Source organism: Neophocaena asiaeorientalis, unplaced genomic scaffold (assembly GCF_003031525.2).
Source record: "Neophocaena asiaeorientalis asiaeorientalis breed wild unplaced genomic scaffold, Neophocaena_asiaeorientalis_V1.1 scaffold30, whole genome shotgun sequence".
Classification (NCBI taxonomy): Eukaryota; Metazoa; Chordata; class Mammalia; order Artiodactyla; family Phocoenidae; genus Neophocaena; species Neophocaena asiaeorientalis.
The window spans coordinates 13,629,511-13,651,744 of NW_020174923.1; the positions used below are offsets into that span (position 1 = coordinate 13,629,511).

The window sequence follows — 22,234 nt, forward strand, 5'->3', positions numbered from 1 at the left end:
AAAAAAAAAAAAAAAAACAAATGTACAGCAGAGTGAAACAATTCTTCGCCTGAAAATATATGTAGTGTGATTGTATTTATGTAAAGGTTAAAAGAATGTATGCTAATATAATGCTGTATTGTTTAGGGATGTAGACATTTGTGGTAAAAGTTTAAAGAAGTGTAAGGCCTATATGCTTGACACTTAAGAAGTATGCTTCTAAATAAATAACAAATGGTCAAAAAATCATAATGGAAACTAGAAAACATCATGAATTGAATGAGAATGCAACATAAATTGAAATTTATGGGAAACAGCTAAAGAGTACCTAGGGGAAATGGGTAGCCTTCAGTGCTTACACTGAACAAGAAAAACTGCAAATTAACTAGCTAGGCATGCGTCTCAATGAGTCAAACCAAAGATGGGAAATATGTCAATATTTGATGAAATAGAAAACAGATGTGTACCTTAGATACTATTATATTTACAAACCTCTGATGAGATTATCAGGAACGGGGCGGCGGGGGGCGGATAAAGAACAAATAACCAATATCAAGAATGAAAAAGGGGTCGTAACAAACAATATTTCTGAATCTCTCTCACTGATACTTTGGATTTCCAACCTTCACAGAGTCCACTAACATAGCATTCACGCTTCCTACATCCATAGAGAAAGTGCCCCACTGGACTCCTCCTTTTGGGTGGGGGAAGGGTTAGGGAGGAAGAGTCCCACTGATCTGAATCATTGGGTAGTAGGGCAGAGGCCACACTCTTGGGCAAGAAAAGGATTTCTGGTTCAGTTTGAAGGATATCACTGTACCTATCAGTAAGGAGATGGGCAGGACCAGATGATTTCATAAGGAAGTTCTTCAAATTTTAGGAAACGGGTAATTCTGTTTAAACTGTTCCATAAAATAGAAAAAGAAGGAAATCCGGTTCAGTATTATTTCTGTTAGTACAAAACTGTTCTAAAACTTGTTAAATAGATAAATAGAAAATCATGGCCCTGTCTCATTTATTAATATTTACCATTGATTAATAATTAATAGCAAATAGAAGTGTATGCACGAAATCTTAGAGCATTAGCAAATATAGTCAAGAGTAAATTAAAAGAATAATAAATCATGACTAATTTGACTTCCTCTAGGTATGGAAGATTTGTCTGTTCTTAGGAGATTATTAATACCTTGCTATTTTAAGAAGTCAAAGAAAGAAAACTTTGATTTTCTCATTAGATGTCAAGAAGGTATTTGTTTATTAAGAAGATATAAGTTCATTATTAATTCTTGGTTTATAAAAAAACTTGGGTAAGTAGAAATAGATGAATGCCCCCTCCCCTTTTTCGTAAAAATGTATTTCAGACCAAACCGTCATGTTTTTTGATGAAACCCTTGAAGTATTCCCATTAACATTTAGGTGGAACAAAACAGAGATCCCCACTGTTGCTGTTACCTTTTAACTTTTCTTTAAAGTATTAATGCAATTTACTGAGAGAAATAAAACATAAATAGGTAAATGTAGGGACAGTTGTATATAGTTGATCTCATTATATACTTAATTGACTGAAAAACTATAAAACAATATGAAAATTAATTAAGGTGACCCCCATACTGAACAGTCGGTTTTATATATGCAGATAGTAACCATGAAGAAAAGCGGGAGTTCTGAGTTAAAATAACAAATTGAACGAGCACATCTAATTTTGCTCCCCACTGAACTCCACCAAAACTATGGCAAAGGGATTTTTTCAAAGCATAAACCCACAAGGGACAAGGGGAACAACGGAGAAGACAGCACCAGTAAAACTGCAAGCAGTATTGCCAGAGGATGAGTGGTACCCTACCCAGGAAAGCCAAATCCCAAGTCAGTGGGGGAGAACTGAGAATTTTCACCAGTCACGCCATAGAATCCTCAAAAGGCACAAAAGCAGGAAGAGCAGAGCAATGCATGATTCTGTCTCTGCAGTGCACCTGTTTACACATGGTCCTGCCAGGTACCCTGAGTGTGGTGAGCGCACTGTCTTCTAGGCGTTGCTTATGACTGTTCACAAGAGGCTCTTACCTTGTGAAAGGTGACCTGGAGACAAATTCATTTTTTCCTGGGAACTTTCTTTTAATAGTGGCAATGTTGTTCTTGCTCATGCAGCTAGTTTTCTTCTTGCTGAGTTTTCAAAAGCCAAACTTTATATTGTTTGGGATACACACATAGGTGGTGGTAAAACTATAAAGAAAAGCAAGGGAATGATAACACAAAAGTCAGGATAGTGGCTGCCTGGGGGTGGGACACACTAGTTTTGGATGTAGTGGTTATTGATAAGGTTCTGTTTCTTAACTTGGTTACAGTTTACATATTTCTAAAAATTACAATGAAGAAAACATCCAGCAACGACAAACCACCTCAAACCAGGAATATATTTAATAAATATTTAGGAGCATGTAAAGAAATCGTTAAAACTTTACTAAGGATATAAAGGATACTTTGGGACTTCCTTGGCAGTCCAGTAGTTAGGACTTTGCACTTCCACTGCGGGTTCAATCCCTGGTTGAGGAACTAGGATCCACTTGCCGTGCAGTGGCCAAAAAAAAAAAAAAAAAAAAAAAAAAAAAAGATACAAAGGATACTTTGAGTAAATGAAAAGATACATCATATGCTTACATATGTATGTTGCATTTTTCTAAAGATGCCATGCAGTATATTAATTATATTGACTTTAATCTATCAAATTTAATATTCATTTGCATTGTGAATAGGAGTTTTCTTCCTGGAGGGAGAGAGAGGCATGACCAAAATGATACAAATATTTCCTCTAGAAAATGTGTAAGAAAAGGGAAGTAGGTATTACAAAAAAAGGGAATAGATATTTAGAATGTATCTTGAAGCTATGATAATCAGAATAATTTGTACTACAGAAGAAGTAGAGCAGTGGAATCAAACAGAGAATCCAGAAATAGACCTAAACACATGTGGGAATCCACTGTGATAGCTTTGCCTGTCAGAGAAGGAGAAGAGGGCGTGTTTGGGGAAAATATCACCCAGATTCCTGCCTCAGCAAAAACATTCAGACAAATGAGGATTGAAAAATACCCAATATATTGTTAAAAACTATAACAAAAAACTTAAGAGCGCGTGGATTAATTTATGTTTCTGTTGTGGTACTTTCTTTTCAAACAGATATAAAACCCAGATGCCATAGATGAAAAAAGTGGATATATGTATTTAAAATTCTGAGTGGAAAAATATTATAATCAAATCCAAAAGACAGATGACACACTGAGGAAAAATATGTGCACCACAAATGGAAACTTTCCTTTTGTAAATGAAAAAGACCTTTTATAAATGAAAAGCCCATTACAGATAAGACACAGGATTTGAACAGGCATTTGGCAGAAAAATAAATATAAAAGGCCAGTAGACATAAAAAAGTGGTTACTTCTCTCATAATTAAAGAACTGTAAATAAAAACAATGGGATAGAATTTCTTCTCTCTCAGTTGGGCTAGTAATTGAGAAGTTTGGTACCAACTTGAGTGAGGGTGTGGGAAAGCAGGGTTGCTTTATAATTGATGGCAGTGTGAAGCGTACAGATCTGAAGAGCAATTGGGCGCCATCTGTCAGCACTTTAAATGTAATACTCTTTGGACTCAGCCCTTCTACCAGTGGGAAACATAAAGGGACATTCCTCAAGTTTGCTAAGAAACACGTAAAACATGGTTTCCTGTAGCTTTGTTTGTAATAGGAAGAGAAACACAACAAAACCCTGTGGAGGTGGGGAACGGAGTTGAGGCTCAGTCCACACTCCTGGCCCGGCTCTCTGAACCGAGGATGTGTGGAGGGAGCCCCTGCCCCCAGTGCACCCGCCAGTACGGAGTGGTGTCTGGAGGCTCGTAGTACCAGCGTCAGGCTGCCAGCAGTAGCCAAGATTTCTGCCCAACTAAATGGAATTGAACCCCTGCAGAGCTCACCTTTCCTGCTGCCTTTTCCCATAAGGATTGTGTTGGAGATAGTGAGAACCGTAGAATCTATTCTGGGAGAGCGGACATCACAGTTTAGCTACAATACTACCTCACTGGCCTGGCGTCAGCAAGATGAAGCCTTTGTCTTTGATGATGAAGATGGACCTGTTCCCCATGTGAACACCAAGAGCACAAGCTGAGTGCCCAGCTTAGCCATGCGTTCCCAGAGTGTCACTGTACTGGTGTTCTCCCCAGACAGTGCTCCATTCCTGGCCACCATCTGGGAAGATGGCTCAGCTGCTGTGCCAGACCTGGCCTTTTATAGGTGTTTAAAGCTGAACCCACAAAAACCCTGTTGAGAAATACTACTTGGTCGTAGCTCAGTCACTACTTCTTTACTCTGGAGAGCTGAGGCTGGCAGGTTATCCACTATGTTGTGCCTCCAGAGTTTTGCCCACTCCCTGGTTGCAAATTATGGTATCTGAGACTAAATTAGTCCCTAGTGAGAATCCATTCCCTTTCCTCTCCCATCAGTAGTGAGAGATGAATCTTTGCTATACTAGTTGTGTGCAGTTAACAGGCATGAGCTCTTGGCCTGGGGGACACTAGATTCTAGGGTGCTGTAATCACAAGGACACAAAACTTTATTCAAAGTGGAGATAGATAAATAGGAAGTTTTTGGTGGAGGGACAGAGGTGAAAAGAATTAAATCCCCTCTCACATCTTTCTTCTGCTCCCCCAAGTTAACAAAAGATCTCTTTATTCTTTTCACATAGCTGTGCATTTGAAATTGGCTACATCTGGGTAGGGTATGATAAAAGCAATTCTTCTACCACTAGGGCTCTTAGAGACCGGAGCTCCTTTCTTTGTAGATTTTGGTTAATGTTCTTCATTATGGGAAATATTCCCATTCATGAAAATCTGATCACCTTAAAGTAGAACCTCACCACAGACCTGCCCATCTCCTTACTGGTAGGTGCAGTGATATCTATTTTCTTACCTGGAAAAAGAGTGTGGTCTGTGCCCTAGGCCTAATGATTAATGCCCAGTCCATGTGGTCCTTCCTGCCCAACCCTTCCTGTCATCCAGAAGCAGGAGCCCTGTGGGTCCCTTTCTCTGTGGTCGTAGGAAACATGAGTTCTATGTTAGTGGATCCTCTGAAGACTTAAAAATCCCAAGTACTAGTAGAAATAGGAATATTGGTTGATAAAATTTGGGGATTTGTTGGTCTTTTGTGGGGAAGGAAAGAAGATATGTATCTTATGGTATGGAAAGATCTAGTGCAGTTTTTCATTGATTAAAGACGGTGTAATTGTATTTATAATTACACAAAAAGGATATTATATTACAGTGTTGATGTATGCATAAATAAGTCATAAGTGAGTATATTTCTTATGGAGAGGCATATGAGAAGGATAGCATGTTCTGTTTTTTTCCTTTTTGTACTATTTGATTTTTTTCCTATTAGAGAATGGTACATCTACTTATTTTTATGAGTCTGGGTTTTCTGGGCTGTGGGATTATAGCTAATCATTCTTTGTTTTTGTCTTCCTAATTTTCAGTACTATATTTTTATCTTTTTTGTTTATATTTTATAGTTGAGTGTAATTCTGTCTTTCTATCCATATATTCTTAGGTTACATAGAATGACATCAATTGAAAGAGAAGAAAAGGAGAAAGTCAAAAAAAAAGAGAAAAAACAAGAAGAGGAAGAAACAATGCAACAAGCTACATGGGTAAAATATACGTTTCCAGTTAAACATCAGGTAATTTTGGTATGATCTTTTAAATTGTGTTAGCCATTTCTGAGACTTTGATTCTGCAGTTTTGAATACTTAGTAATTTTTTATTACTTTTGACACACTTTTAATTAACGTAGTTGGAATGAAGTAATTCTTTCTGGCAATTTTATAAGCATAGGTTTATGTTAGTAGAATATAGGTGAGTCATTAGACCAATTTGTAGAAATTGTTATAAATGTAAAATTGTTCTATATTTTTCATATTAGAAAGGAATATTAAGTTTCTTCATAAATCTTTGATTCTCAGTGAAAATAAAATGGACTGGTAGATTAATTTGCCTGACCATTGATTTTATTTAGTAAAAATGTGTAAAACCACATGTGCTTTATAAAACATTCTCATCCTTGTTTAATCAGCATGTTTTCACTTACACCAGGTTTGGAAACAAAAAGGAGAGGAATACAGAGTAACAGGATATGGTGGTTGGAGCTGGATTAGTAAAACTCATGTTTATAGGTTTGTTCCTAAATTGCCAGGCAATACTAATGTGAATTACAGAAAGTCATTAGAAGAAAGTAAGTAACTTAAGCTGTTTTTCCTGCATAATTGTTTCTGATTTGTATTCTTATAAATTTGTAGTATATTGACTATATTTTGGATGAAAGTGTTTTTCTGCAATTCTTACTAGAATGTGAAAAATTACTAATGTAGTTTAATAATTATAAACTCTGAAGTTTTTGAAATTACCTTTATTCATGGGATTTTGATATCTAGGATTTTAGCTTAAAAAGATGATAGAATAAAACTTGTTAAAAGAAAGAAGGCCTCAGCTACCTAACTGTTTTTCTAAAGTTTTAAATTCAGTACTGCCTGACTTCTTGAGGAAACACAGTCTGGTGACCTCAGCATTGTAACGTTTAACAAAACCAGGAAGAAAGTGATAGAGGCTTCCATAACACTATCACATAAAGGAGATAGTAACTCAGTTTATGCTACTGGCTAATGACTTTATTTATTTATTTTTTGGCTGCATTTGGTCTTCGTTGCTGTGCCTGAGCTTTCTCTAGTTGTGGCGAGTGGGGGCTACTCTTTGTTGCGGTGCGTGGGCTTCTCGTTGTGGTGGCTTCTCTTGTTGTGGAGCACGGGCTCTAGGTGCGCGGGCTTCAGTAGTTGCGGCTCACAGGCTCAGTAGTTGTGGCTTGTGGGCTCTAGAGCGCAGACTCAGTAGTTGTGGTGCATGGGCGTAGTTGCTCCGCGGCATGTGGGATCTTCCCGGACCAGGGCTCGAACCTGTGTCCCCTGCATTGGCAGGCGGATTCTTAACCACTGTGCCACCTGGGAAGTCCCAACTTTAGTGTTTAGAATCACAGAACTCTAGAGGTGAACTGCCCTTTTAGGAGGTAAATATTTTGAAACTCATGTTACATAAACAAATTATTTCATGAAGGTGTTAAGTGCCATACTGAAGGTCACACAGATAGTGCTTCCGTTGCCCTTTTTGCACTCTACCATGTTGTCTCTCCTTTGTTATCTAAGCAATTTTCAAAAGCAGTTCTGTTCACTCTGCAGCATGTTTGCTAATTTATGGTGTGATATGGTCTTTCCTGTGAAGCCCATGCTGTAGTGCCAAATAAGTGCTATGTACACACCTAGCTAACTGATTTGGCTTCCTTGTGAATGGTTCTCATGAAACCTGAACCAGTAGATTTTTGAAACTGTTAATGTGGGAAAGTTGTCACTGAATTACCTTTTAACAGAAAAAAACATGTATTTTATAGAGCTCACTGGAATTTATATTTTAGGGACTAGGAGTGTCTTGCATATAGCAGATGTTCAATAACTGTTTCTATTTGCTAAATAGAAATATTCAGTATTCATTTACATTATCTGATTATATTCAAGCTAAATGTCCATTATAATAAATTCTAAAAGATTGTTATAATTTTTATTACTATTTCATTGTTCCAGTTACCTGTGTAGCACTTAGAAAGAATTATAGAGAGCTTTTCTTTAATTGTGTTTGACCTATGTAATAAAATCCGGATTATCAATATGCAAAATATTTAGGCTTTTGCAAATTTATTTTGTGTCCACTTTCCTTAGCATGGGGTTTTCTATTGTCCAAATGCTGGGCCTTTATCTAGCAGGTACCAAGTTGGTCTTGGAGCATCTTTTGAGTCTTTTCCTCCCAGTTGGCAGCAGGGAAGAAACCAGTAGTAAATCGGGTCCAAACAAGGCTACACATTGCATTTGGTTATTTCTCTTTTCTGTGATACAGACTTAAGTATTCTTAACTTGGAATCTATAGATAAACTTCAACTGTATTCAAATTTCAAATGCCATTGAAATTTATTACAAAAGTTTGTGTACGTACTTGTTTTCTGGGTAGGGGATCATAGCATTTATCCAATTCTAATACGGTTCTGTAATACAAAGTATGTTAGAAACCACTGATGCAGACTTTCTGAAGTCAGTGAACAGGTTGAAATAGTCTCATATGTGAAGGCTTCTGAAGTACATCTAAGCTGTAGTCATTACTTCTATGCTTTAGGTCAGCTGAGCATATAAGAAAGAATGTAATAGCTTCAACTTTTGTATTTTGGGTTTTTTGAATTAAAAAAAAGTATAAATTGCTGGAATATACTTGATAATTTCCACTAAACTAGGTATATTAAAGTAAATTGCTAATATTTGACATACTTGTAATTACTATATACTTGGGGTTTTTTTTAGCTAAAAATAATATGGATGAAAATATGGATGAATCAGATAGAAGAAAAAGTCCACGAAGTCCAAAAAAAATAAAAACAGAGTCTGATTCTGAGAAAGGCGAGGTAAAAGATTCAGATGCTACAAAGGGAGCAGACCAAAGTGAAATGGACATTTCAAAGGTTACTGAGAAGAAGGACCAAGGTAAGGAGAGAAAAGTGTGGAGGGCAGCCTGGGGGTGATAAGAAAGCACTGGATCTAGTTCGCACAGCAGGAAAGGTACTGCAATGTCTCTTTGATAATAGCATTATTGAACCATGATTCATATGCCATATAACTCACCCACTTACAGTGTACAATTCAGTAGTTTTTACCATGTTCACAGAGTTGTTCATCTATCACCATACTCAATTTTAGAACATTTTTCATCACCCAAAAAGAAACTTCATACCCACTAGCAGTCAGTCCTCCCTAAATCCCAATCTACTTTCTGTCTCTATGGATTTGCCTGTTTTGGACATTCCATATAAATGGAATCAGGTAGTATGTGGTCCTTTGTGTCTGGCTTCTTTCACTTAGCATGTTTTCAAAGTTCATCCATGTTGTAGCATGTATCAATACTTCATTCCGTTTTATTTACAAATGATATTCTGTTGTATGGATACGTCATGTTGTGTTTATCCATTCATGGCGGACATTTGGGTTGTTTCTTTTTGGCTATTAAGAATAATGGAAATATGAACATTCATGTACAAGTTTTTATATGGACATATGTTTTCATTTCTCTTGGGTAAATACGTAGGGGTGGAATTGCTGGATCAAGAGATAACTCTATGTTCAGCCTTTTGAGGAACTTACATTGACTTTTGTGAAAAGTTGTTTTTTTAAAAACTAAGTTAGATAATGCATGAGGCTTAATATGTTTTATAACCATAAAATAACCATAAAATACTCTGTACAAAATCTTATGTGAAGGTACTGGTATATGCAATAGCTATCACATACTAAGTTATTTTTCCTTGTGGCATTCCATCATTTTGAGATACTAGGAATCAGAATATTTAAATATTTGGAATGTATGTGTTTTTTAACCTTTTATAAAGTTTAGCCCTGTCCATTGACCTATTTTAATCATATCAGGGACTTTTAAATATATAGCTACTTATAGTTAAGGTTTTGAGTAAAAATCATAAAAACTGGTATTTTTTAAAGGGAAAATATTATCATGGATTCCACATTTCAGGCTAAAAATTACATTTATATAAATGTCTTTGTTTCACAGATGTAAAAGAAGTTTTAGACTCTGACAATGATAAATCCTTTAAGGAAGAACCGATGGAAATAGATGATGATGTGAAAACAGAGTCACATATAAATTGTCAGGAAAGTTCTCAAGTAGATGTGGTCAATGTCAGTGAGGGTTTTCATCTAAGGACTAGTTATAAAAAGAAAATCAAATCATCCAAACTAGATGGACTTCTTGAAAGGAGAATTAAACAGTTTACACTGGAAGAAAAACAACGCCACGAGAAAATGAAATTGGAGGGTGGAATTAAGGGTATAGGAAAGACCTGCACAAGTTCTTCGAAAAGTCTGTCTGAATCACCAGTAATAACAAAAGTAAAAGAAGGGTGTCAAAGTGACTTGCTTACACAAGAACAGAGCTCTAATGCAAGTAACGATAAATCTGAAGACTTGATTCGGGGATGTTCACAAAATGATTCCTCAATTCTTGGAATCAGTGATCCTGATCATACAACAAACAAACTTTATTCAAAAGATCAAATGCTAGATGATGCCTCCATTCAGAGCGCAGAGACAAACTGTCAGAAACAAAATTCTGTTCGAAATGACGTAAATGAGAGTCTCTCTGACCCTGCCAGTAAAGGCCAGGAGCCCAGTAAGATTAAAACAAAAGGAAGCGATTTTCTCATTGATGACGCTAAACTAGCCAGTGCAGATGAAATTGGTACTTTGATCTATAAGAACAAAAAACCACTCATACAGGAAGATAATGACACCATTGTGTCTCCTTCCCAGAGCCCTTTACTTCCATCAGTACCTAAAAGTACTGATGATAGAGATATCCCATCTCTGTCAAAAGCAATAGACTTTGAAGGAAAATTGGGATGTGATTCTGAATATAATAGCACTTTGGAAAATAGTTCTGATACTATGTCTATTCAAGACAGCAGTGAAGAAGATATGATTGTTCAGAATAGCAATGAAAGTATTTCTGAACAGTTAATAACTCAAGAACAAGGTAGTGAAGGCTTAGAACCGTTGAAACATGAGTTTGTTTCAGATAAGACCACTGGAAACTGTGGCGACAGGCTGCAGGCTAAGGTAAATGAAGCAAATGGTAAAAAAACAAGTCAAGATCAGAAATTAAAGGAGAGACCACTTAATAAATGTATCGATCAAATCAATCTGAAAAGTGTCACTGACAAAAAGAATAATGAAAACCGAGAGTCTGAAAAGAAAGGACAGAAAGCAAGTACCTTTCAAATAAATGGAAAAGATAATAAACCTAAAGTATATTTGAAAGGTGAATGCTTGAAAGACATTTCTGAGAGTAAAGTAGGAAGTTGTGACATTGAACCAAAGGTTAATAATATAAATAAAATAATTCCTGAAAATGATATTAAGTCTTTGACTGTTAAAGAATCTGCTGTAAAGCCATTCATGAATGGTGATGTCATCATGGAAGATTTTAATGAAAAAAACAACTTGGAAACAAAATCATGTTTACTGAGGTCTTCGGATACTGAAGGCGACTACCAAGATCGCCTAGAGACCCTGCCATCAACCAAACAGTCTGAGGGTACCCAACCTACCACGCCTCTACCATCTTGTCCAGAAAGCAGCAGTTCAGCCAGTCAGGAAGAAGACATGGAAATTGAAACCTGCGAAGTTAAGAAAGTTATTTCGTCTCCTGTTACTTCTGGAGAGGACTCTAACTTCAGTAATGATTTTATTGATGAAAATGGCCCGCCCGCCAGCAAAGATGAAAATGTCAATGGAGAATCTAAAAGAAAAACAGTCATCACAGAAGTCACCACCATGACGTCCACAGTAGCCACAGAATCAAAAACCGTAATTAAGGTAGCAAAAGTTGATAAGCAGACTGTGGTCTCTTCCACAGAAAATTGTGCCAAGTCCACTGTCACAACCACCACTACAACGGTAACAAAGCTTTCCACGCCCTCCACAGGCAGCAGTGTGGACATAATCTCTGTGAAGGAGCAGAGCAAAACTGTGGTCACCACGACAGTGACAGACTCACTGACCACCGCAGGAGGCACTCTGGTAACATCTATGACCGTGAGCAAAGAATATTCCACAAGAGACAAAGTGAAACTCATGAAGTTTTCAAGACCCAAGAAGACTCGTTCAGGTACAGCTCTGCCATCGTACAGAAAGTTCATCACCAAGAGCAGCAAGAAGAGCATATTTGTTTTGCCCAATGATGACCTAAAAAAATTGGCCAGAAAAGGAGGAATCCGAGAAGTCCCTTATTTTAATTATAATGCAAAACCTGCCTTGGATATATGGCCATATCCTTCTCCTAGACCAACCTTTGGTATCACTTGGAGGTATGTACTTTAAAATGCATTTGGGGGAGGGAGAAAGTTTTTAAAGAATTATCTAATAAAAATATCTCATTTATGAGATAACAGAAATAAGACAGGGAAATATATATTTAATGGGCAAAGTTAGTAATGGAAATAAGATACAGAGAGGTTTTAACTCGGCCAGCTGGTGGGTACTAAAGTTTACTTAGGGAAAAATGTTTAAAGACTGAAAATGTAAGGGAATCCTTTAGAATGAAATTCAGCTTCACTTTTCACAAGACAAAAGAAGTGTGTCAAACATAGTTGTTTCCGTGGTCTAACCTCCCAAGTTATTGCCATGTGTTTGCTTTGGGAGTGAGATAATCACAGAATTGGATAATCACCAACTTTCTGGAATGTTTGTATTTTATTTCTGTTAGGTAATTCATAAAAACATAAGACATAGGAAACATGCCTGTAAATCACACAAGGTTCATCATAATGTAGGAAATCTTGATGTAATTTGTTTGCATGATAGGCACTTGTTTTGGAGTTCTCTGTTATTTATGTGAGAAAAGGTAGTCTGAGATTCCTTAGGGAGTTTCTTTAAACCCAGAAATAGTCTTAATTTAAAAGTTTCTGGGCATTAAGCTTTGGGGATAAATTATAAGTACGTCGAGTTGGCAGTTGTAAGATCATGTAGTTTTAAGTTGGGAAAGGATCTTAGAAATTCGTATCTTTTTTAGATGCATAATAATTTGCCTCTGGTCCCAGAGGGACTGAGTGAGGAATAGTGCCTGGTTTTCCTAAATCCCAGTCCAGTACTTTATCTTCTATATCACATTTCACGTATTTGTCCTTGCTTTGTGCTTTTCCACGTCCTTGTCTTTTTATCTTTTCACCCTTAAAATTGAAAAGGATGGAACATGAACATTGAAAACATAAGAGTTCTGTGGGACATGCTCACTCAGAAACTAGGAACGGTCTTGTTTGCAGTGAGATTTCGCTAGGATCCTCAAGTTCATGATGTCAGCAGGTTCCTGAGCAGACTCCATTTCACTTTAGGCTTCATTTCTGTGTGTCTTTAGTATGGTTCCTTTAAGTTGAAATCATACTTTTCTTGTTTTCTTTATATTACAATTAGCTAGTATTAAAAAAAAAAGACTGTAAATGAGTACTCTCTATAAAGGAATTAATTAATATGACCAGTCATAGTTGGTTTGACCAAGTTTTTAATAACTCATCTTTTGATTTGAATTAAAGTATCATCACTCCATTACACATTCAATAGAGACAGCTGAAAAGTACAATTTCTCTGCAGGGCCTGCAATGAGGGATTTGCAGAATCCTGCAGGGAATCAAGGAACTCTTCATTACAGTTCATGGATTTGTAGGATTACTCTACACTTTTCTGCTTTCTTCATTGAGGGCGGTCCCAAAATGTACCCTTGACTGTCCTGCAGGTAACTTCTTTCCCACTGGAAAAGTTACTATGTACAAATACTTCAATTAAAGTGACCTGGCAGTTGTGGAGGCCGACCTTTCTGCTCTTTTCTATTCTGTAAATGGAAGGTAGGCTTGGCTGCGAAGCACTTTTCTCTGAACCAGTTCTGTTCACGTGTTGCCCAGGGCCCTTTTCTGCACGGCTGGGTTTCAGAAACCTTGTATTGTTGTGTTTTAATATGCACTGGGGGCACAGTTTTTATCTGTTTAGTTAATTTCTCATTTTTTAATGGAAGGAGGTACCTTCCTGTATGTTTTAAACAGATACTGCCTTCAGATATATGCTAAAGTCTTAATTTGCTGAGGTTGAGAGAAACATAATCCCTTCTATCTAACGGAGGCATGGGTAAAAATGTAAATTATTCTTGACTTTAGAATGCATTTTTCTACTCACACTTGAATAAAATACATCTGATGCTTAGAGTAGGTGCTAAGAATGCCAAAGGCGCATGTTTGGTCTTTATAAAAATTTAACATTAAGGCTGAGCAGTATTGAAAAAGTGAAACTTGTCTCATTGACTCATTAGGGCCTCTTTTTCCCTCCACACTGTCCATTCCCTTACTCCCTTTTCCCCAGGCCCTGATTCTGTGTTTCATGATCACTTTGAACCAGTAGTTTTCTCCATGGTGCTGTCAGAAGGATCCTCCTAAAATGCAGATCTATCCTGTGAATGTTCTGACTGAGCTGAGCAGGCATTTAAAGCGGATGTGTTAACCACCACAGGGCTGGGAAGGGGAAAGCGTTTGTCACCTGTCCACCACGTCTATGAGAAGTACTCCCCTTTATAACCCATGCAGAGCTGGCTGCATTGCAGAGATCTCCGTATAGACGGCCGCTGACGCTCTTTAATCCTTCCATTCAGTGCAGCACATTTTGGCTTCTGCCTTCTTCTCTCGTGCCAGCTTCATCTCTCGCTGCACCTTCACACCCCTTCCCTCCAGCCAGAGTACACCGGATGTGGTTTTCGGGAAGAAGTGTGTGCTTTTGTACACCTTCCTCCTCAGCGCATGTGTGCCCCCTTGCCTTTGGTCAGCCGCCCCCTCACCCTTGTCCTCTGAGGCTCCAGCAAAGCTCTCATCCCCATCCCTGGGCCCAATCAGGTACCACTCCCTTGTGCTTTCCTCTGTTACAGCTCCTCAGGATGCAGGAAGACATTATAATTCACTTCTGTGTCCCCAGCTCCTTTCACTTAGTTTAACACATGGAAGAAACTCAAGTATTTTTTGAATGAATAAATGAATGGACACGCTCTAATGCATGAGATGTGTTCCCCACCTGGTGTTGTTTCCATTGTAAAATAGAGAAGCTTTCAAGTTGTTGTTTGTTGAGAATGATTGGAGGAAGAAGAGAGAGAATGAGAAACAACTCTCTTTCCAAATAAATATTCATTTGTTTTCTCCCATGAGTCCAAAGTTCTCTAGGCATTTCTTTAGGGTGTGATCTGAAAGTGACAGACACTTTCCCCCTCTCAGGACATCCTTGCACGGATTAACATTTGCCCTCTAATTTAAGAACCCTCTGTCCAGGTCAGAGGATTCACAGGGTGATAGCCCAACAAAGAAAATAATGGTGTCACAGCTGGAGAGGGGAAATTAAGAAGTTGCAGCAACTTTTTGGCTAGAGCTTTCTCTTTCTCACGTTGTTTGCTTTTCTAACTTAACGTTAAGAATAGAAAGCATTGCTTTTCAAATATAAATTGTCTAAGACTTACCTTGTATACCTCTATTAGAGGAGGAAATTATTTCGTTTCATAGGCTTTCCCTACAGTACAATCAATCAGTATATTCATTTAAGTATGTGGAAACGTCAATAAAATATTTAATTATACAAAACCAGTAATAGAGAATTGACAGCCTAGGGCTGCTTTAAAATGTTCTATGGTTAACTCCATTTTAAGACATGATGTTCATTGCAGTTGTAAATTCATTCTGAAATGTGTTTTTAATATTATTTTTAAAAGAATATCTAAAATGTTCAATAACTTTGTATACAGTGTTTAGAAAAAACCCGAACACAGAGATTCCTTTGTCTCCTGACTAGTAACTAACATAGTAATGTCCTTTTTTATTATTCATTGTATCATAGGATTCTAAAACTACACGAATGTTGTTAAAGTAACGCTAGTATTAGCAGCACTCATCATCCAGTACTTCGTGTTTTGCAGAACCACCATTTCAGTACAAAATTTCTGTCCATCTGGAAAGGTCTTATTGGATTTGTGAGGTCTTTTTGTTTTGCTTTTTGAGAAAATTGAAACATTTTCAGTTTGTTTCAGCAAAAATCAGTTAAGATTTTATTCTTCTTCAGATCACTTATCACATTGTCACACAATTATTTATTTCTCCATATATGCTCTCATTCATAATTTTTCTAACACATATTTTAGAATTAGGCTAAATTTATAAAATCTTTGTAAATTGTTGCCATATCAGTCTTACAATGAAACATGCTTTGTTTTACATATTTATATGGCATTTGAGGTAACTACAGCCCCTTTGTGAATTGTTAGATGCATGTCATGCCTGGGAACAAAAAATTCTTTTATTAAGGGACATATAATAACCAAAGTGCTTATAAAGCCATATGATAAATATTGAAGTCACAATGAGGACAAAAAACAATCCTTCAGTTTAGTAGAGAGAGAGAGAGAGAGAGAGAGAGAGTGTGTGTGTGTGTGTGTGTGTGTGTGTGTGTGTGTGTGTGTATATACATACATCGTTTTTCTTGGGTTTTTCTTTCAGGTATAGACTTCAGACTGTGAAGTCCTTAGCTGGAGTGAGTCTTATGTTGCGGTTACTGTGGGCAAGTCTGAGATGGGATGACATGGCAGCCAAGGCTCCTCCAGGAGGAGGGACTACACGGACAGGTAGCGGTTTTTTATTTTCGAATTTAAGTTTAAAAGAGAAAAATCTCTTGACAGTTCACTTCATTTTAAGCATGTCTGTTATTTATTAAAATATAGTGCTAGTATTTTAAAAACAAGGCTTTGGTCAAGTTTAGCAACACATGCCATAAAATCCTGGGGGCCGGGCAGGGGCGTTTCACATTATAAGGGTAGTCACTAATGTGTGAACCAGTGTGAATTTTTAAAAGATATTTCTTACCGCACAGTATAAATCATTTAAATTGGGACATCTGGAACCCTGTGCTTGCTGCTGCTCTCCTAGGGTTTTTATTATTTTGACCGAATTTTGCCACCAGGAACTAAGCTGTGCCCAAACAGCATTTTGCTCAGTTGAGAAATTTTCAGTGACGAAGAAACTCAGTATTGTTGCAATCTAGTGATGGTCCTGCAGCTGTTCATTAAGCAAATGTTTCCAAAGGTTTAGTCTTTTTTTTTTTTTTTTGCGGTACGCGGGCCTCTCCTGTTGCGGAGCACAGGCTCCGGACGCACAGGTTCAGCGGCCATGGCTCACGGGCCCAGCCACTCCGCGGCACGTGGGATCCTCCCAGACCGGGGCATGAACCCATATCCCCTGCATCGGCAGGCGGACTCTCAACCACTGCACCACCACGGAAGCCACTAGTCTCTTTTTTAAAGTACCAGATGTTGTACCTTTTTATTCTCTGAATATTTGGGGTGGTTATTAATACTATGTGAATTAAATCACCATAGAAACATCTGAAACTGAAATCACAACAACAGAAATAATTAAGAGGCGAGATGTTGGTCCTTATGGCATTCGATCTGAATATTGTATCAGGAAAATCATCTGCCCCATTGGAGTTCCAGAAGCACCAAAAGGTAAGGAGTAGAAAGAATTCTTTTATTATTTACCTGTTAGCCATATCTTTTATGAATTGAAGTTTGATTGTAATTGTTTCTTTAACTCTTTAATCATCTTTTGAAAAAAATACTTTTTCATCACAAACTATTCTGTTTTTAAAATGATATTTAATCAGTAAACATAGCAAAATTCCACTAGACACACAGTGATGCCTACAGTCATGGTACCAGGCAGAGGAAGGGTACGAATACCTCTTTTATCAGTAATTAAAGATATGGAGCAGTGGTTGACACCAGACCGTCAGCTCCAAGACTCAAGCCTTTGAGTCTGTCTGGTTGTAGTCCTGGAACCTGCTGTAGAATCTGACACATAAGTGGTCAGTGAAGATTTGTTGACTCAAGGGTTCAAGCTATTGTGTAATACTTCAGTGCTCAGGGTAGAAGTAACCTAAGAGGCATAAAGAGTTACTCAGGAAACATTTATAGACACCTACATGATAGGCCTTAGGTGACAAATACATAGAACAATGGAATCCAGCCCCTATTCTTAAAGGAAGCAAAGAAAAGGTATAATAATTCTATACTTGAGAATCAAAATTATTAACACTAAGAAGAGTCCAGCAAGGTGTCCAGATTCAAGATATATCATTAGACAAAAATAAATAATTTTATTTTACCTGTGTAGTAAAAATACTTGGGGGAACAACTATGAAGAAACGTGTAAAAAGAAGATGCTGTCTATAAATAGAAGCTTACTATTTTATAGAAGTTAATTGTCCCCAAATGGATAAATTTAATTTTTTGAATCTTGATTGAATCAACTCAAAAGCTCATCTTGGAGAATAAATGAGAATGGCTTTTTTGAAAAGAGTAACAATAAGGGGGTAGCTGTCCTAATAGATGATGAAATATTAGTATAATTAAAACAATGTCCTGGAACAGGAATAGACAGCTCAGTTGATAGGCAAAGACACACAGATGGAAGAAGGCGTTCCTGACCAGTCGTCAGTCTTGACTCCACAGCCGTTGATGCAAACCACTGCTGTCTCCTTGAATCACTTTTCTTTTCTTGTATCACTTCATACAATCCAGGTCCTGCTGCTGTTTCAGTTTCCTTCTGTTGCTTGCCTGTGATTCTACTGCTTCCCTCTTCCCTGAACATATGGGAAGGTTCAATGCTTGTCTGTCCCTACTTTTTATTTTTAGAGTCTTATCACTGGAGATTATATCTATTCTTAATAGTTTCCGATCCCTCCTTTACATTAGTAAGTCTCCAGTCCCTCTTCTCGGTGCCCTGATAGGGAAATACAGATCGCCAGAGTTGTACATTTCAAGGACACCCAGCCCAGCTGGGAGGAACACGCTACGCTTCTTGAAGAAGGTTGTATCCACATTGCGGTCTGAAGGATGAATTAGGCACCAGTCAAATGAGGGGGAAGGAGGCTAGGAGTAGTGTTCCAGGCAGAGGGAACAGGCTGTGGAAAGGCTAATAGGGCTTTTATATCAGGGGCCAGCAAACCATGAGCTTTGACCCACCATCTGCTTTTGTTAATAAAGTTTGATTGGAACACAGCCACACTTTCTGACTTATGTATTGTCTTTGGCTCCTTTTATGATACAGAGTTGAGGAGTTGTAGTAGAGACCATCTGGCCTGCACAGTCTAAAGTATTTACCATCTGGCCCTTTAAGAAAATGTTTGCCAATCCCTGCTTTTCATGATATAAGAGAAGATGCCAGAAGTACTATAATTTAGAAGCTATATTGCTTAAAATACTCTGATTTCTTTTCCAAAGAAACACCTACGCCTCAGAGGAAAGGCCTTCGATCGAGTGCATTGCGGCCAAAGAGACCAGAAACGCCCAAGCAAACTGGCCCTGTTATTATTGAAACCTGGGTAGCAGAGGAAGAGTTGGAATTATGGGAGATCAGGGCGTTTGCTGAGAGGTAAGGAAATGGTTTACATGTGATCAGATGCTGAAGATTTTTGTCACTTCAGAATTAAAGAATTACCTCTTTAATAGTTTATTCGATATGTCCTGATTTTGCTCCACCTTTTGATTCTCCAGCTGTGTATCGTTTATTAATGTCCTCTTTCTAATTTTTATGAGTTATTATCTACTTGTCAATTTTGAATTACCTAAATTTAAATGTTTTATTTTTAAATTTAAATAATTTTATACTTTTTGTATGATGTGGAACTTACCCAGATTTCACTTAATATTAGATGCCAGCTGCCTAGTAGGATACGGGCATACTCATTTTATTGCGCTTCGCAAATACCGCGGTTTTTACAAGCTGAAGACTTGTGGCAACTCTGCATTGAGAAAGTCTGTAGGCACCATTTCCCCAACAGCATTTGCTTACTTTGTGTCTCTGTGTCACATTTTGATAATTCTCTCAGTATTTCAAAACTTTTCATTATTATTATATTTGTTATGATCTATGATCAGTGGTCTTTGATGTTACTACTACGACTCACTGAAAGCTCAGATGATTATTAGCATTTTTTAGCAATAAAGTATTTTTTAAATTAAGGTATGTACTTTTTTTTTAGACATGACGTTATTGCACACTTAGTAGACTACAGTATAGTGTAAACATCACTTTTATATGCGCTGGGAAATCAGAAAAATCATGTGCCTCACTTTATTGCGACATTTGCCTGATTGCAGTGATCTGGAACCAAACCCACAATATCTATGAGGTATGCCTGTAGTTTCTGATAAATTCCTCCTTTCTTTCCCTGCAGAGTGGAGAAAGAAAAGGCACAAGCAGTTGAGCAACAGGCTAAGGTTAGTGAACAGAAGAAGGCAGAGGACTTCAAGGCCCAAATGGAGGCTCATCTCAAACAGCAGCGATTGGCTGCCCAGCAGGTGGGGGAGTTGGTACCAGTCCCACCTGGCAGCGAATTGACATTTTTAGCCAAATTCGTGCACACTAAAAGCCCAGTAATTTTATATTCGTGTGGTTTTATTTTTACGTGTATCTCATATATATCTTAATTTCAGTACTTGAAAATAGCTCTGTGGATATACCAAGCTTGGTTTTGCAAAAAGTGTACACATTTGAAGAACAATGTTTGAAGAATGATTTTTCTTATTTATTATATTTATAATTCAAAGGGTAGTTTCTAAAGATAATTTTTTCCTGTAAAATTCCAATCCATAAAATCTCTGTAGTCTATGAAAAAGTGAGTTCTACTAAAAGTGTAAGTTTGTTGTAATTGGTGGTCATCAGGCTACTGTGGTCTCTTAGTATTTCCATACTGTGATGTATCATATGTGCCTGACTATTTAGGGACCCAAATAAAAGATAATTACCCCTTCCTTCTAATAAGAAGATACTATGAAAGTTTTTAGCCAAACTTGAATATATAAACTTTCAGGATATTGATAAAATAGAAATAGATAAAATAGGTATCATTAACTTAGTTACACATAACTTACTTAAAATTACATATTACATAAATAAATCAGACTCACTTCCTCATGTTTTACCTTTTTCCTCATATTTTATAAAATATTTTTTCAAGTTCTTGTATATTTTACAGTGGTTTACTATAGGTCATCTTCACTTAGATCAAAGTTTGAGATAACAGCACTTCTGGATTTTGTCATGTCTATCTCTCCACTCATAGAAAGACTGGCTAGTTGTTTTGTTTTTCATTTTATGGATGTGTTTTGTCATCTCTACAATGTAACCCAAGGTATTACTTTTTGGGGGGGCCAGGGGGTCAATTTCTTTAATTTGATAGTGAGCTTTTCTCTGGCAGTTGAAAGTCAGAACCTGAACTTGGTGATGTATTACCTCTCTGAGTCCCCTAAGAACATTGTATTCTTTGCTTTTCCTATGTGTGTCAGTTTCTGAGGTGATGGACATGCACCTGTATATAGCTTAATTGAACAGAGCAGTATATACTTAATCTATATATTACTTCAGAATTTTTATTTAGGGCTTCCCTGGTGGCGCACTGGTTGAGAGTCCGCCTGCCAATGCAGGGGACACAGGTTCATGCCCCAGTCCGGGAAGATCCAACATGTCGCGGAGCGGCTGGGCGTGTGAGCCATGGCCGCTGAGCCTGCACGTCCGGAGCCTGTGCTCCGCAGTGGGAGAGGCCACAACAGGGAGAGGCCACAACAGTGAAAGGCCCGCGTACCAAAAAAAAAACCAAATTATTTAAAATATCTTTCTCAAAACAAGTCAATCTTCATTTTAATATGTTTTCCAAATTTAGCAATGAAGATGATCGAAACTTTTTTTTCCATGCAAAAATTGAGAAATAATGACAGCTAGAGTTTAATGACAAACTTGCCGTTTTGAACATGTGTACAAACCCAGCAGATTTTGTGGACATGTCAAACCTGTGATTTTTTTCCCCCTGTAATTTTTAAAAATTTTTATACAATTTTTAAAGGTTGTACTCCATTTACAGTTATTACAAAATATTGGCTATATTTCCCATAGTCAACATTTCCAATTTTTGAAGGCATAGCCCCAGAAAATAACTATGTGTTTAGTTGTTTTGTTTTTCTTGCCTCCTTTATTTTTTAACTGATCCAATTGGATGACATTTCCAAGAATCCAAAACTAAGCTCCTTTTCTTCTTTTTTTTTTTAAATATAAATTTATTTATTTATTTATTTTTGGCTACGTTGGGTCTTTGTTGCTGCGTGCAGGTTTTCTCTACTTGCGGCTAGTGGGGGCTACTCTTCATTGTGGTGCGCGGGCTTCTCATTGCGGTGGCTTCTCTTGTTGCGGAGCACGGGCTCTAGGCGCACGGGCTTCAGTAGTTGTGGCTTGTGGGCTCTAGAGTGCAGGCTCAGTAGTTGTGGCACATGGGCTTAGTTGCTCCGCAGCATGTGGGATCTTCCCAGACCAGGGCTCGAACCCGTGTCCCCTGCATTGGCAGGCAGATTCTCAACCACTGCGCCACCAGGGAAGCCCTCATTTTCTTCTGAGGAATGAGAAATTATGTAAAATACCTCACATTATTTTAAGGCATAGAGGACATATACAAAAGTAACAGTAAAAAGACTAGGTATGCTGTCTTTAGTGAGCAGTGCTTG

At 37.6% G+C, this 22,234-nt stretch overlaps 1 protein-coding gene across 10 annotated transcripts in view; it reads left to right on the forward strand.

Annotated features, from left to right (window-relative positions):
- The window catches only part of BPTF (bromodomain PHD finger transcription factor), a 132,248-nt gene that overhangs the window by 72,437 nt on the left and 37,577 nt on the right, over positions 1–22,234 (forward strand). For 7 of the 10 annotated variants that reach the window (XM_024760587.1, XM_024760593.1, XM_024760586.1 and 4 more), the window contains 8 exons: positions 5,568–5,697; positions 6,110–6,248; positions 8,407–8,586; positions 9,665–11,978; positions 16,182–16,306; positions 17,057–17,185; positions 18,962–19,112; positions 19,918–20,041. In XM_024760587.1, coding sequence (XP_024616355.1) covers positions 5,568–5,697; positions 6,110–6,248; positions 8,407–8,586; positions 9,665–11,978; positions 16,182–16,306; positions 17,057–17,185; positions 18,962–19,112; positions 19,918–20,041 — 3,292 coding nt within the window. The remainder of the gene's footprint in view (positions 1–5,567; positions 5,698–6,109; positions 6,249–8,406; positions 8,587–9,664; positions 11,979–16,181; positions 16,307–17,056; positions 17,186–18,961; positions 19,113–19,917; positions 20,042–22,234) is intronic. The other 3 variants (XM_024760589.1, XM_024760592.1, XM_024760595.1) reach the window with 1 other exon arrangement.